Here is a 14,990-nt window from a genome sequence, read left to right as displayed (position 1 = left end):
AATGCATGCATGTGAGAATATGGAAATGTGTAGATAGATACTAAAGCAAGATAATTATTTCAAAAGAAGCATGTGTATTTCGGCAAAAAAAGCCAAAACAAACCTTATATAGAACTTTAAGACACGCAAGAGCACATGACGATCGAAGGAGTTGAGAGATGGGCATGTTCTTTTTGGGGACAACCTTGACTTTCTCACAAAGCCTTGAGAGCTTATGAGATTTGTCTTCGCTTAGGACATTTCACACTTTGGTCCTAAGCAAACCCTTAAAGGTCAAACAGAGGCAATTTTTGTCAGCTTTACAGCCTCAGCTTTACAGCCCCAAAATATTCCTTTTTTCTTTTTTGCTAATAAAGCATCTCGAGGCTTCTTCCAATTTCTTTATACGGTTTTGGCAATGAAGTTTTAGTTTATCATCCAAGTCACATGAAAATAAGAAAATTATCCTGGTGAAGCGGTTTCCCATACTAGTGGCCAGCTTCTCTGGCACCGTACCCCCTCCGTACTTTCCCAACAACTAAACAAAGAGATGGCCCGGCCCTTAACATTACAAATCTATTATCTTTACAATATCTTTAGTTACCTCTGAAGTCTGAATATAAAACATGGATAGATTACAGATAGGTGCATTTAATTTATCATGGATAAGAAACTGGTACGATGGTACGGCCTTTGGCGTGAGAAATTTCGAAGAAGGTGCAAAATAAGTCATGTAGGGCTAAGGTAGATATGTAATTAATTAAATTTGCAGAATCGAGAATTTTCGATTTTATTGAAATTAAATATGTGCGCTACATGTTTTTGTGTGGAGCAATTTCTTGGAAAGTGAAGATAATTGGGTTTCATCATTATGGGGATGCTCGTACATTAAGTAGGTTCAACTACCTAAATCCTATTTATTTGTTTCATTTTTTTAAGTTAAGTTTCAACAAAATTATAAGAAAATCGATGGCATAAGACCAAATTTTTTTTTTTCAAAAATGGAGAAGAATATAGAGTGTACAAAATTAATAAAACGTATTAATATTTTGCTGGAGGAGTTATATGAAAATTCGAATTAATGATATATACTCGTATAATAAAGTTATTTTAAAAGTATTCCGATTACATCCAAATAGTTTGGGTTGGGCTTTTAGAAGTAGATGTTCGTATTAAATATCTGAGATCCATAATACAATAGTGTGGGCCTCGTAGGTTTGATCAAGATGTATTTATTTAGATATGCTAATTAACAATCACTAACCAAAGAAGTGTTGAGGAGTCAAAAAAAAGAAGTAAAAAACAAAGAACTAAAGCCAATAATGAGATTGTCTTGCATTCAAACCAAGAAAACAACAAAAAAGCAAGAAGCAATGGAGATGAGAAACGCAATGAATGAGTAATAGCTCGATGGACAAGAAGCGAAAGAGATACTCCCGCCTGGACCGTTAGCTGGATTGCCCGGGATTGAACTGCTTGAAGGAACCGTAAGTCCTCTAGGTGAAGCCGCTGGTGCAATTATGATTCCTCCACCAACAACATCATCATCAGAATCTGGCGGAGGTGAAGGTGAAGGTGAAGGAGAAGGTACATACATCAGTTCCTTTGGAACATTATCAGGAGGGGCTATAAGCGGCGCTAATTGTTGCGGTCCTGCAAATTGTTTTACCAGTTACATATGAGTTAGAGACCAAGATGTCATTCATTGGGATTATGATAAGGCATTAGACAGTATACTTACCAGGACATCGTGGTTGAAGAGACATGGATAACCTGAAAAAACAACCCGAGAGAGATTGGTTACATAGGTTGTTAAATTCGTTAGAAGGTGAAATAAGATGAGGAGAGAGTCATTTACGTGGTCAAGATAGTGCCGCTAACGAAACCATTGTAACTACAAGTAGTAAGTTTACAGCCCGAGCTACTCTGCTGCGAAGAGATGTTCCCGAGCATGAAGTTGCTGTTTCTACATTGCATACTGGAACAAGAGACTGCTAAAGAAGCAGGCTCACAATACATACTGTGATCACATCAATGTAAAAGATTAGCAAATCAGCCAAAATACGTTTAACAAATACTCAAATTGCTTAATACCTGCGGCTTCCAAGTACACAACTACATTGTACACAGTGGCCAGCGGTGAGAGCATAGCTTCCATTTGGAATGATCAATCCGTAATCCGTAGCGTATTTGGGAAAATTTGAACTACAAGCTGACAAGTTTTGACACAAAACATTCAATATCTGTTATTTTCTGCACTTAATTGGCAAATTTCTATTCAAAGTTTGACACTTTAGAACTTTGAGAGAGTGTGGATTTGGATGGTACCTAGCAATGGGACAGCGAGGATATCACCAGGATTAATATCAGGAGCTCCCATGGCATTCACATTAGTTAAATCCGAAACACTAGTTGAGAATCTCTTAGCGATACCAGCCATTGTGTCAATATCCCTCACAACGTAAGATAGATAAAGCGCCGGAAGAGAATCATCAGTACCATTGAAGCAAGCGCAAGGCAATGGGATCACAAGCTTTGTACCTACATCAAGAACCGAAAGGTCAGTGTCCGAATTCGCCACCTGAATCTGCTCAGGCGAGACCAGACCACCGTAAACAGAGTCAGCGATCGATCCAAGCGTGTCGGTAGTACGAGTCTTGTAATGAGTGGAGAGGGATTTTCTGATTCCGTCGACGCAGGAGCAAGTGATTGGGATCTTGAGGAAGAGCTTGGCGGGAAGGAGATGGTTCTCGACGTCTGGGTAAGAGATATCGATGGAGTTAGAGAGGAGCATTGAGACTGGGTCAACTTGGAAGAGAGAAGCGACTTCTGTGACTTTGAGGTCGGTGTAGAGCGTGTAGCCTAGCAATGAGTTGCAAGTGTCTTTGGTGGAGCAAGGCTCTATTGTGGATTTTGCAGTCGCCATTGATGCTAAGCTCGAAGCTAAAATTAGAAACAGAAATAAGGGTTTTTCTGGGTTCTTATTCTTCATATCGATTTCGTCGTTTCTGAGTGAGTTCCCTTCACTCAAACTTGGCTAGGGTTTCTAAGAATTTAGGTTCTTCTAGCGTTTTACAAAGTTTCAATTTTTTTTTTTTTTTTGTAGGGTTTCACACAATTTCTGGAAAATGTTTTTTGAAATAGTTAACAGCTGTGTGAGTTGCAGACAAAAGACAACAACGGTAGGAGATAACATCTTAGTCAATGACGGATTTAACCCTCACGGTTTGACCCTACCGGTTTAAGGTACATCGTGGATTAGTTCACCGGTTTAAGGATCATCATTGATAAAGACATAAAGTTCAATGAAATTACCAAATTTTCTTTTTTAATATATAAAATTTATTAAAATTTAAGATAAATGTAGCAATTAGATTGTGTAATTTACCTTCCACTACAAACAGAAATAAGGGTCATCCAGTAAATTAGTCTTCTGAATTGAGGCCCACTTGAAAGCCCACTTTCCTTTCTCTTTTCCGAGCTAAAGCAAAGAATTTATCGGCAAGAGAAAAAAAAAGAGAAGCGGTTCTAAATCCTTTTAAGAAGAGAGCCTTCGCGGGAAATAGCAAAAAGAAATAATTATCTTCCCTCCACATTCTTACCCAACTATAAAAAATCAAATCTTTTTTCACCTAAAGAATCGGACATATGTCTCTTCTTTAACCTTATCGTTTTTTTTTTAAATTTTTAACCTTACCAAGATCCCCAAATTCAAACATAAACCCTAGATTCGATTCTACCGTAACTCTGATTTCTCCTATTTCTCTATTGCATAAACACCTTTGATTGTAATGGATCAGACTCCACGGAGGAATGTTCGTCGGAAATTGGTTCAGTCGACGTTGGTCTCACCTAAATCTGATGAGGTAAACGGAGATCGGATTTGCGATGTCGGCAGTAATAAAGAGGAAGGTGAAGGAGGAGGCGAAGATGGTGGTTTATGTAGTAGTCAAGGGAAGAAGAAGACGAGAAAACAGAAAGAGAGAACTCCCAAGAACGGAGCTTCCAAAAAGGTTTGTTTTTTTCCTTTCTTATGTTTTAAAATTACTATGTTTAGCTTGATAGGCTTGTATAAGTAGTTGAATTTTAGATAAATAGTCTACAATGTGGATTGCTTTCGAGAAGAGTTTGTAAGTGTGGTCTCTTTTTTTGGATGCAGGTGGGCAAAGGAAAGAGTCCTCGTAAAACAACTCCTAAGAAAAGTGCAACTAAAAATGGGATTGTAGCTGCTGCTGATCAGATGATTCCTGGTGCCAATGTTTCACCTCCAGTTCCCAATTTGCGTCTTGAAGCTAAGTTAAGAGCTGAGGTAAGTTTGTCCTTCTTGTGGTTCGTATGAAGATAATTTTTTTTTAGGAGACGAGAAATACGGTTTCACTTAGGTTGGTGTATCTTCTTTAAGTAGTTGCAAACACTTGTAAAATTCTTGGCCTGATGTAAATTTTGGTCTGAAGTCTGGGCATTATGTTGGTTTTTATTTGAATTAGGAAAATTTGCGGATGTCTGCTGGCAAGCAAATACATCCGTTTTTCTCGTCTTGGAAAGGAGGTAAAAGAAATCAAGAAACCTCTGCAGCTGAGAATGGTACGTGTCAGGGTCAAGGAAGAGATAAAATCGTCACCTTCGGCCCTATTCATGTATTTGAGAGGTTTCAGGTATGACAGATACATATAGGGTAACTTCTTCGATCATTTTAAATACTAAAGCAATCTGACTAGCAAAATCTTCTTAGGATGATTATCGACCCATTGATTGGAATAATTGGACTTTCTATGAGCAAACATCTACCACTGCGAGTCCTGATCAGCAAATAAAATCCAACTCTATTGAACCCGGACCTATGGAGTTTGATTTAAATGAACTGCCAACTCTTTCACATCCTGACGTGTGCGTCATCAATGATGAGGAGCCTGAAGAATTTGCTAGTCAATCAGAAGTTATCGCAGAGGAATATCCAGTGGTCTTAATAGCAGAACAGGAGGAGACACGTGGGTACCTTGCCTTCTCAGGTGGAGCAGAATCGGTGATGAGCTAAAACTTTCTCTTTTGTTCTATGTTTTTCATTTGTTGGAACCATTCATGACAAAGGGTCATTTATCATTCTTTTTAGGTCTGTGAAGTTCATGAAGCAATTGACTTGTCTGATCATGCTGGTGGTGCAGCAGACATTTCGCAAAGCCTGTCATGTCGAGAAAGGTATTGACTTTGTATTTGATATCAGTAGCAGTACACGTGTTTAGGTTGGAATGATAATTTCTTCAAAAATAGTGCGAAATAACAACATAGGCCAGCGACCTCTGTGGTATGCTTGGAAGTTCTGTTGGGCATAGTTTTTATCCTTTCTAGAATGATTGATCTATAATTTCTAATCTATGCAGTAATGGCTCCAGTGCCCAGCCTCGTAATAGCTTATGGGTAGATAAGTACCAGCCAAAAAGTGCCTCAGAGGTCAGACAATTTCAGCACACTGCATTCATATAGGATATGCACATAATCTCTATTTATAGAAAAGTAGCAAACACAATTTCTCCTTTCTTACCCACAAGTATCTTGCAGGTATGTGGTAATACTGAATCTGTAAAAGTAATGAATGAATGGCTGCGCCAATGGCATGAGAGAGGGTTTCAGCCAATCAAAGACTTTTTGAGTAGTGATGAAGATAAATCGCAAGATGCTGATTACAACTGTTCTGAAAGTGACACTGACTCGGAAAATATTGGTGCTGAAGACTGCCTGAAAAATGTTCTCTTAATCATTGGTCCAGCTGGGGTGTGTGATAAAATATTCTGGCATGAACTGTCAATTTTTACGTCTATATTGATTTTTGAGTTTCTTGTATGTGACTCATGTTTGTGAGTACAATTGTGTCTGTGTTGCAGAGTGGGAAATCTGCAGCTATTCATGCTTGCGCCAAGGAACAAGGATTTAAAATCCTTGAGGTATGAACTGCTTCCGCTTTAAGGATCTAAACGACCTTTTTCCTCTTCTGGCATGGAAATATTTACCGTCGCAATTGTTTGTCTCTAATGATTTTTGTCTACAGTCCAATACATCAGAATGCCGAAGTGGAATAGTAGTCAGGCAGAAATTTGGAGAGGCTCTTAAGTCATATAGCCTGTCAAGGTACATAGAATTGCAGCAGTAATGCTTGTATTTGCTATCTTCTGCATTTCAATCGGAACTTTTAATCTGAAACTAGCGTTTGTGATCACATGATTTGTTTTTTTTTCCAGGTCCTTGGACCCTCTTTTCAGTTCCTGTACTGATGGCAATGGGTTAGAGGATGTAGTTGAAGTGGTACCCATATTACATATCCAGAATGATGCAGCTAACTTGAAGCCTTTAATTCTTTTTGAAGATGTAGACATTTGTTTTGCTGAAGATCGTGGTCTTGTTTCTGCTATCCAGCAGATTGCTAAGAAAGCAAAAGGACCTGTGGTATTGACTGCCAATGGTAGTGTATTCTTCCATGTTAAAACAATATTTTTGTTTCTTTTGCAGTTCATCTTAATTAATCTGCTGATTACATGCATATTTACAGACAAGAATCATGGTTTACCAGACAACTTAGAGAGGATAGAAATATGCTTTTCATTGCCATCAAAAGAAGAACTATTTAGCCACCTTTCTCTGGTTAGTATTCTGATGAGTAACCTTTAAATTTCAATGGATTCGTCTAATATTTGTTATTTCACAGGTTTGTGAAGCAGAGGAAGTTGAAGTTAATCCTGGTTCCCTAGAGCAATTGACGATGTTTTGTGGTGGTGATATACGGAGAGCGATTATGCAATTGCAGTTTTGGTTTCAGAGTAAACTAAAAAGAGGTATTTTGGACGTAAATTTCTACATACGAAAAATGATTTTAGTCCCAGTGGTCCAGTAGTTAAAGACAAGGTGTGAATTTTTTAAGTTATTTGGAAGGTTTTGACATTTGTTTTTTCACGGTTTAATTTCCCATACACAGCCAGAAAGGTGAAGAACACATTTAATCCAGATCTCTTTGATCATGAAGCTGGCCACTTGCTGCTTCCCAAGATAATTTCACGGGATTTCCCTTCTCAATTGTCTCAGTTGGTAGAGAGTGAGATTGCTAAGGTATTATCCATGGAAGAGGAAAGATATAACACAGTTGAAGTATTTGTTGAAGAGGTTGAAAACGAAAAAATGCTGAATAGATTATGGAGGCGGAGCACAGGAAAGAACAGCATACAAGCCAAGAAAGCAGCCATGTTCAAGCAGAACACTTGTTTTGAAGATTATGATGAATTAGAAGACGTCTTAGGTATTCCGTGTGAACTCAGCAACACTTCCTACCAACCACTCTCTTTCTCTCAGCCAAACAGAAGGCGGAAGCTCAATGTTGTGATGTCTTCTGATTCAGAAGATGAGCCTCTGACTGACATTCGGGTTTCCATTTTACAACATCAGAAGGACGACAGAGTAGTTTTCCAAGAAGATGGTACGCTGCCCTCATATTGGCCAGATATGCAAAAAGAAACAATCGTACTAGCTGATCCTTCAGTTCCTTCCAGAGCAGAACTATTGGAGGCAACTTGTTATCAGTATGAGACATCAAAAGTTTCTTGCATTAATGAGGTATCCCAGTCAGTTGATGTATCATGTGTACCAGAATCTTCATATGTTCCAGAAACTTTAATGGATTGTGAAGCTGAGCTGTCGCCAAGGGCGGTATCTTGCGGGCATTTTGATGGAAGAATAGAAGTGTCCATGAGTGAGGACGTTGTACAGACTCCCCCATCAAAAGAGATATACATAGACAGATTTCAGATTTTTGATTGTTTAAAGAATACATGTGAGATAATTGCGGAATCTTCTGATGCGACAGTGATGGAAGACTGTTTCAAGGAATGTGTAGGGACTTCCCAGAAGATGCAACAAGTTTCAGATGAATGCAGCCGTATAGATTTTGGTAAGACATTCAAGACGGCTGAGAAACTGAAGCTTGATACCTCTAGATATGCCGTGCAAGAATCATGGAAAAAACTCTGTTCGAGTCATGCTGATTTCAAGCCATACTTGGATTCAGAACCAGTAGAAGCTCCACAACTTCTTGATCTCACTCATCAGATAGCCAATCTAATTTCGGAATCTGACCTAACGCATTCTAGATGCCTGAACCTTGTGAGTATTGACCTTCCCTCTGTTTACAAAGTTTTCAGCTCAGACATTTTTAATTTGTGGAATTCACTTATTTAGGGAGCTTTGGAGCCAATGATGAACGCTTCTGGAGATCTTGATATGTCTGGATTATGTCAGATGCTTGAACAGATGACATCCGCTGTGGCACAGCAAGAGTTTTGCTTTTTAACAAACCAAATTGCTACAACAGGATCGGTCCCCACGTCATCAGCTACCATGGTAACAGGAAGAGGGTTGGCAGTAGATGAGGCAAGGCAGGATTACACATGGAGCAATGGAATCGGCTTGGATATGATACCAGAAATACATGAAGAATGGTAAATAATTTTCTTTCAACGTATGATTATTACATAATTTCCAATGGGTTCATCTGTTGCGACGGAATATTCTTGCTGACTCAGTTTTCCACTGTTCTCTTCTCATTACTGGAGTTTCTTTTTTTCTCTTATGAATGCAGTAGGCGAATGGTACGCCTTTCGGGCGTATTAGAGTCAGTAGTGCCTCTGCGATCATTGAAAGGAAGAGCTTTCCATGAATATGCTTCATTCATAGGGCAGATTTCAAGAGCAGATCCCTCCAACTTATCTGGAGCCATTGAGAAAGGCAGACGGCGAAGGTCAGTAGCAGTTGGTTCACCATAGTGTTTGAGTATGATTAATTTCTCTCATAACCTCCATTTTTCTCGATTCAGGTCAAGAGAAGCTCGACATTATCTGTCAATGGAATTATCCTCAGAAGATATTGCATTCTTGGGCCAACACAGCACATATAGTGGAAATGAATAATAAAGCAGTTTGTATAGAAATTAGAACAGCTCCACACTTCAGGAATAGTTATTTTATACATGTTCGATCACAGTTAATTTAGCCGATGAATCTCTCGACACTTGCTATGTAGAGTTTGACATTAGTGCATATAGTGCATATACGGAAACTTTTGAAGAAAAAAAAACAAGTAATGTAGTACTCTCCAGTCTCCTCCAGCTTTCTGAAAATGTATTTGATAAATTAAAAATTCTACATTTCACAGAGAGATAAATAATAGGAACCATTATCTCTTCTACGATCCCAAATAAAAACGAAAAAAAAAAATGTTACTTTTCTCTATTAAGGTTTTTGAGTAAAATGCATATATAGTAAAATTCAACACCCCTTGTGTGAATGTTTGTCTTCTGCATCACCCTGAACCAGTCAGTACTAAACTGAGCTGAAGATAGGATAAGATCAGACTTTGCCTTCGAGTTTATCATTATTAACAAGAGGAAGTAATTCCATCTTGCTTCTTGGGGTACGAGGAGTCCTAGGAGTTCCCGGTGTCTGCTGTGAAAGCATATGCCTCACATATCCATAAAATGTGCAGCCCACAAGCGTAATACCGCATCCAACAGCATTCATATATGATATTGGGTTACGGAATATCAACCATGAGACCAATACAGCCACTGCAACCTGAGAATCATATGAGAACCATTGGAGTGAGTTTAACAGTGTCCAAGGCAACAAAAAAAATAGTACGCTGGTGATGACAAGACCCTAGCAATTTGCCTCGAGAAATTTATATTTTAGTAACTTGTTTAAAATGAACTATATGGATGCAGTCATGCCAACAAGTAGGAATAAGACCTATAATAGAATATGAAGCATGTTCAAAAGATGTAAAGGGCCGGTATGCAATATCTTGTACCAACTGTTACTTAGCTTTGCCAGTAAATTGAATTAAAAGTAAGTTATCCTTTGGTTAGTTTGGATCATCCAGAGCAATCCGAAAGAAAAATTTAGTTACGGGTTTAGGGTAGTCTTTGTTACCTTAAGGTTTCCAGCTACGTTGAATGTGACTGCAGTTGTGGAGTGAATGACGTAAAAGATGGAGAAGTTGAGGCAGAAGGCTAAAACACCAGAGCTGAATATAATGATGAGGGCTGACCAGGGAGCTGGGTGTGCTTCAAACCAACTCATAATTCCGCTGCCTTCCAGTAATAACGCTGGTATCCCGAGAATCATGGTGGCAAAAGGCGCCATATAGTATACGGTGTTTATGCTAAATAAAGAACAACAAAATAAAAAAAATCAAATATTTCTTCTATGCAGGTGGATAATGATAGGTTTACTTCTAAAAAGGTGATGTAATTGATTCTTGAACAGAAATAGAGATACATCAATCAAAGTGAATGCTTTTTCAATTTGAACTAAGATGCCATCACATGAATATCTATTGCAGTATAAGAAAAATGATTGCACATCAAATCCAGAAATACATAACACGAAGATGTCCCTAATATTTGAAACTAAGTGCAGTTTTATGAATCGACACCGATCATGGAACTTCAAATTCCAAAACTTGAATAATATCAACACAAGAAAGTCAATAGAGAGACTCCAGGAAGAGCACTGACCTGTCAAATTTGTAACCATGAAGAAGAGATTCGGCTAGAATGGTCTTGGTGGAAGTAGCTAAACATCCAAACAGGGCAGCACAGAATCCAAACATGTTAAAACTAAGCTCAGTAACAGAGGTGAGAAGGATTCCTCCAACAATGGGGACAAGAGACGCCCAAATACGCCAGTCGAAGTATTTCCTCCATCCCAGCCACTGTAACACAACTGCTCTCAAACACACACACACACATATAAATAGGAAACAATCAGATTATCTTGACATCCAAGACCATACAAGAGAACGATCACAAATTCCATATCAAAAACCCTAACCTGTGGTTGCTGGAGTGAAGGATTTGATGGTCTGCATAAACGAAACAGGGATGTAACGAAGGCTGACGTTTCCCAACACAATGTTAATACAGAAGACGAAAGACATTGGGAAAATCCTCCTCCATCGATCTTCAGGATCAACCACAATCAAAGGTTTAAGCTTGAGAACTTTGATAACGATGTATGCTCCAATCGATGAACATATGAAGTGAACACATGAAACCGATAGTGGGAACTTAAAATCCAGTTTCTGCAAAAAATTTCACAAAAACATATATCATCACATCACCACCAATCCATGAAACTGAAACCAAAATTCAAATTGTAAAAAAAAAAAACAAATCAAAAACATCAAACAATACAAAATCCACAACAACAGATCAGATCAATAAGAATATAGACAATAAAACCTAAAACACAGGGTAAAGAGAAACCTGAAAGATCCATTTGTTCATGATGATGACGGTAACGTTGAAACCCCACCACTGGATAATAGCTAAGAGAGATCTGAACAAACTTCCTTCCTCCATCTTGTCTCTCACTCAGATAAATTCAGCAACTTTCGGAATCAGATCGAAGAATTGAGAAAAACCCACGAAAAAAGTAACAAGCTTTTAACAAGTGTGAATTTGGGGGAGAAAGAGAGCGAAAGCTGCGCAGCTAAATCAGAGGGAGAGAGGGAAGAAGAAGAAGAAGAAGAAGGGGAGAAGAAAACCCTAATGAAGGTGAAGAGTGGAGAAGGTAACGGTAGCAGTGAGCTCTGCTTCCATGTGATTTGTTTCGATTTCTCTTCTTCTGTTCATCAATCTCAAACGTCTCTCACTAATATGTGTCTCTTCTCTCTCTCTCTCTCTCTCTCAAGCCATGAAAATAATGTTTTTGCTCTTCCGTAGGTTTCTATTTATTATAAGAAAATGTTTTTAACCCAAAAACAAAACTATTATTTGTTTATTTTTGGCAATTTAATTCGGAAACTAAAAAGTTAAAAAATAGAGATGAGTAAATCACAACATAGTATTCCCATGATTTATGATGGTTGAGTCAAAAGTTTTAATTTCCAAAGCTCAATGTTTTTGGTAACAAAATATTGATGTACCTGGACTACACCATATGGTAATAAATATACTTATGACTGTTTTCTATTTACCAGTGCTAAATTTTATTTATTATATGAAAATAATATATTTACATAACTGCACATTATGAAAAAGTATTAAAATGCGCAATCTGTTATAATTTTTTTTTTTTTTTTTTTTTAAATTGTTCATGGTTTAATCAAAAACGTTATGATATTACTTTAATTATCCTACTATATCAATTGGGAAGTACAAATATGAAACTAACTTTAAAATGTGTAAAAACTTACATTCACTTACCATTAAAATTTTTAATTAATTAATTAATTAATCTTTATTAATTATCAATAAACGAAAAAATTATAGACAGATCAAATTAAATTAAATCTACAAAATTAAATAAAATCTACAAAAGTAAATAAAATCTATTCGAATCTAAACTAATTCGTACTTGGGAAAAAATTATTATTAAAAATTTAACAGCTAAAATTTTAAAAATCTAATTTAATAAAATCTACAACTACATATTTTATCAACATTTTTACTACAGCGGTTTAAATTTTTTATCAAAAATCTAATCAAAGAAAATCTATATCAGTTTAGTTTAACAGTTTAGATTTTAAAAACTAATAAATAACATATTAACAAAATAAATTATTACAATTTTTATCAAAAAGAAAACTTCACTGTGCGGATAAAACGCATGGTTAGTACCTAATTTTTAATTAAACGCAGCAACATATATTTTTGTTTTGTGGTACATAACATCCGAGGATGTGGGGGAGATAATTGCCGTCCGATCAAAATACATATTTTTTCTTTTTTGACAATCAAAATACATTTTTTTTTCTTGACATTGACATGCCACTATCTTATAGTCGTGTATGAAATATCTTAATTAAGTTGGTTATTAATATTAATATATCGTACAAACTCGTAAATTTCCTGCTTTATAAAAGTTGAACGTTTTGTTGACAAAAATGAAAAATAAATATCGAACGCTACATAGTCCCCTATTAAATTTACTGTTCATGGTTTTGTAATTCATAAAGAAGTATAATTCCTAAACAGCGTTTAGTTTTTCAATAGGATTTTAAGTTGTTATACTAGGTTCGGCAACCAATTTTATCTTTGAAAAAGTGGCGACGTTATTTAACAATGATCGGTCATGAATTGTAAATTTTATCGGAACTCTTTATGACAATTGACAAATCTCATATTCCTAGCATCACAAGCAGAGTGCATATTATACAGATTGAGCTATGGTAAAATGTTATATAAAATGACATAGCTCAATCTGTATAATATGCATTCTGCTTGTGGACGTTATATATCACGACCATTCAATGTATTGAGTTTTCGACAGCCGTGGTGAAACCACGAGAAAGTCAACCGATTGATGGTCGCACTTTATGTGAACAATAAGATAGTGAGAATTATTTATCGAAATAATAACTTTACCAAAAGACGAATTATATACTTCAAGATATTGAATGAATTAGGCAGCAAGTTTTGGTTCTCCTATTGCATAGTGTAAGCAACTAATACAATCTTTGACTTACTTGCATAGGTAAATTGTACAGGCAAGTAGAAGTAGGAGTCTTCAGTTCAGTGGACACCTAAGCGGTAAACATTATTTCCCTATCAATTTTTTTTAGACGATTAGATAAGCATAGTATTAGTTGTTGACCTCATGATATGTATAAGTTTTATGGATTTACAATATTGGATGATATATTACTTTATATACGCATTATCTTGCAAAATTTATAATATGCTTTCAAGATAATAGTTCTCATCTGCTCGATGAAAAGATATTAAAAAATCTCATCCGCACATTTGTGAACCAGTATGGAACCTATAAAATCATGCTTAATTAGGTTCATCTACTTGGATCAGTAACATAGATTCTTATAGCATATCGGGTAACTAGCAATCAATTAATTGGTCTATGTCATGATGAGGATCCTAACAATAAGCATAATAGTTCATGACATGTTTTTAAGTTTTTTTCCATGAATGAATTATGTAGATGAAGATATATACTATAAATGAACAACAAAAGCTGATCGGGTATTAATGTGGTTGTTTAAAATCATAATTAAAAGAAAAACATAACCTTTGAAATGTTTGTTTATAAATTCGTTTTCATACCTCTCTTCGTAAAAAGCAAGTCATTTTCTCACATTATACATTGGTTCGTGACACATAAACCAATATTTCACAAAGCAAATGTACGACAGAAACTAGCTTGAAAGATTGGGGAAAGAAAAGTCAAAAACGCATATCTTATTTTAGAGAAACTCTTGTCCTATTGACAGCAACCATTATTGCTATATCCTGAATTGGGTTTCAATTATTGAACATTGTGATTCAAGAGAGATTATAAATCCAGAAACGAAAATGATCATTATGGTAGAGAGTCAAGTGGTGTTGCCACTAAGTGTATTCAGAGCGAGCATATGTATATTATTAAGCACATGGGTGTTCTTGTCCCTTTGCTTAAGTATACCAGCGAATGAGTTATAGGAATCATAAAACTAATAAATCAACTATAATACATATGAGTAAATAATTATAACCTATCTTCCATAAATTTATTATCGTTAGACGCTAATCAGATGTCGGATCATAGTAGGTTTAAGCACTGATTGGTTTTAGGATGTGTTGCCTATATATATGTTCTCAAGCACTGATTGGTTTTAGGATTTATAGCAGGTTTAACAAAAATATTGATAAATTTATGAGGTTCAAAACGGTCGGCTTATCGATAAAGAAATGCTGACTTTTACAATTGAGAAACCCGTTTCCATCACAATTTTGTTTTTACAAACCGGTGAGACGACGTCGTTTTAAGACGGCTAATTTGATGATAACAAATATAACTGCAGCTTCTGATATAATTATATAAGGCCTTTTGGTAATTTTAATTGGGCCTATAGGCCCATATAGATAAATTTCCTTTTTTTCTTGGTCTGTCGTCATGTGTTACACATGATGTGTTGTATTTATACAGTAGAGTCTCCGATGAGCAATAAGAACAAAAGAAAAAAAAAAAAAAAAAAAA

The 14,990-nt window shown here is 36.3% G+C and overlaps 3 protein-coding genes across 3 annotated transcripts; 1 reads left to right on the top strand and 2 right to left on the bottom strand.

The window, feature by feature from the left end:
• On the bottom strand, positions 1,196 to 3,111 carry LOC104751658 (lysM domain-containing GPI-anchored protein 2-like). The gene is made up of 5 exons (XM_010473657.2): positions 2,308 to 3,111; positions 2,074 to 2,191; positions 1,838 to 1,999; positions 1,721 to 1,752; positions 1,196 to 1,632 (listed from the first exon to the last, which is right to left on the bottom strand). The coding sequence occupies exons 1-5, from the start codon at positions 2,969 to 2,971 to the stop codon at positions 1,319 to 1,321; spliced, it is 1,290 nt and encodes a 429-aa protein (XP_010471959.1). The 5' UTR covers positions 2,972 to 3,111; the 3' UTR covers positions 1,196 to 1,318.
• Positions 3,485 to 9,230, top strand: LOC104751656. The gene is made up of 16 exons (XM_010473655.2): positions 3,485 to 3,992; positions 4,139 to 4,288; positions 4,467 to 4,634; positions 4,712 to 5,002; positions 5,090 to 5,175; positions 5,358 to 5,427; positions 5,536 to 5,748; positions 5,859 to 5,918; positions 6,023 to 6,102; positions 6,213 to 6,433; positions 6,521 to 6,612; positions 6,677 to 6,803; positions 6,944 to 8,121; positions 8,197 to 8,456; positions 8,597 to 8,755; positions 8,831 to 9,230. The coding sequence occupies exons 1-16, from the start codon at positions 3,771 to 3,773 to the stop codon at positions 8,922 to 8,924; spliced, it is 3,471 nt and encodes a 1,156-aa protein (XP_010471957.1). The 5' UTR covers positions 3,485 to 3,770; the 3' UTR covers positions 8,925 to 9,230.
• On the bottom strand, positions 9,124 to 11,718 carry LOC104751657 (UDP-galactose transporter 1-like). The gene is made up of 5 exons (XM_010473656.1): positions 11,282 to 11,718; positions 10,848 to 11,097; positions 10,532 to 10,739; positions 9,945 to 10,176; positions 9,124 to 9,587 (listed from the first exon to the last, which is right to left on the bottom strand). The coding sequence occupies exons 1-5, from the start codon at positions 11,375 to 11,377 to the stop codon at positions 9,363 to 9,365; spliced, it is 1,011 nt and encodes a 336-aa protein (XP_010471958.1). The 5' UTR covers positions 11,378 to 11,718; the 3' UTR covers positions 9,124 to 9,362.

Source organism: Camelina sativa, chromosome 16, assembly GCF_000633955.1.
Source record: "Camelina sativa cultivar DH55 chromosome 16, Cs, whole genome shotgun sequence".
Taxonomy (NCBI): Eukaryota; Viridiplantae; Streptophyta; class Magnoliopsida; order Brassicales; family Brassicaceae; genus Camelina; species Camelina sativa.
The sequence above is the reverse complement of the archived record's forward strand: the minus strand, read 5'-3'. Positions and strand labels throughout refer to the sequence as shown.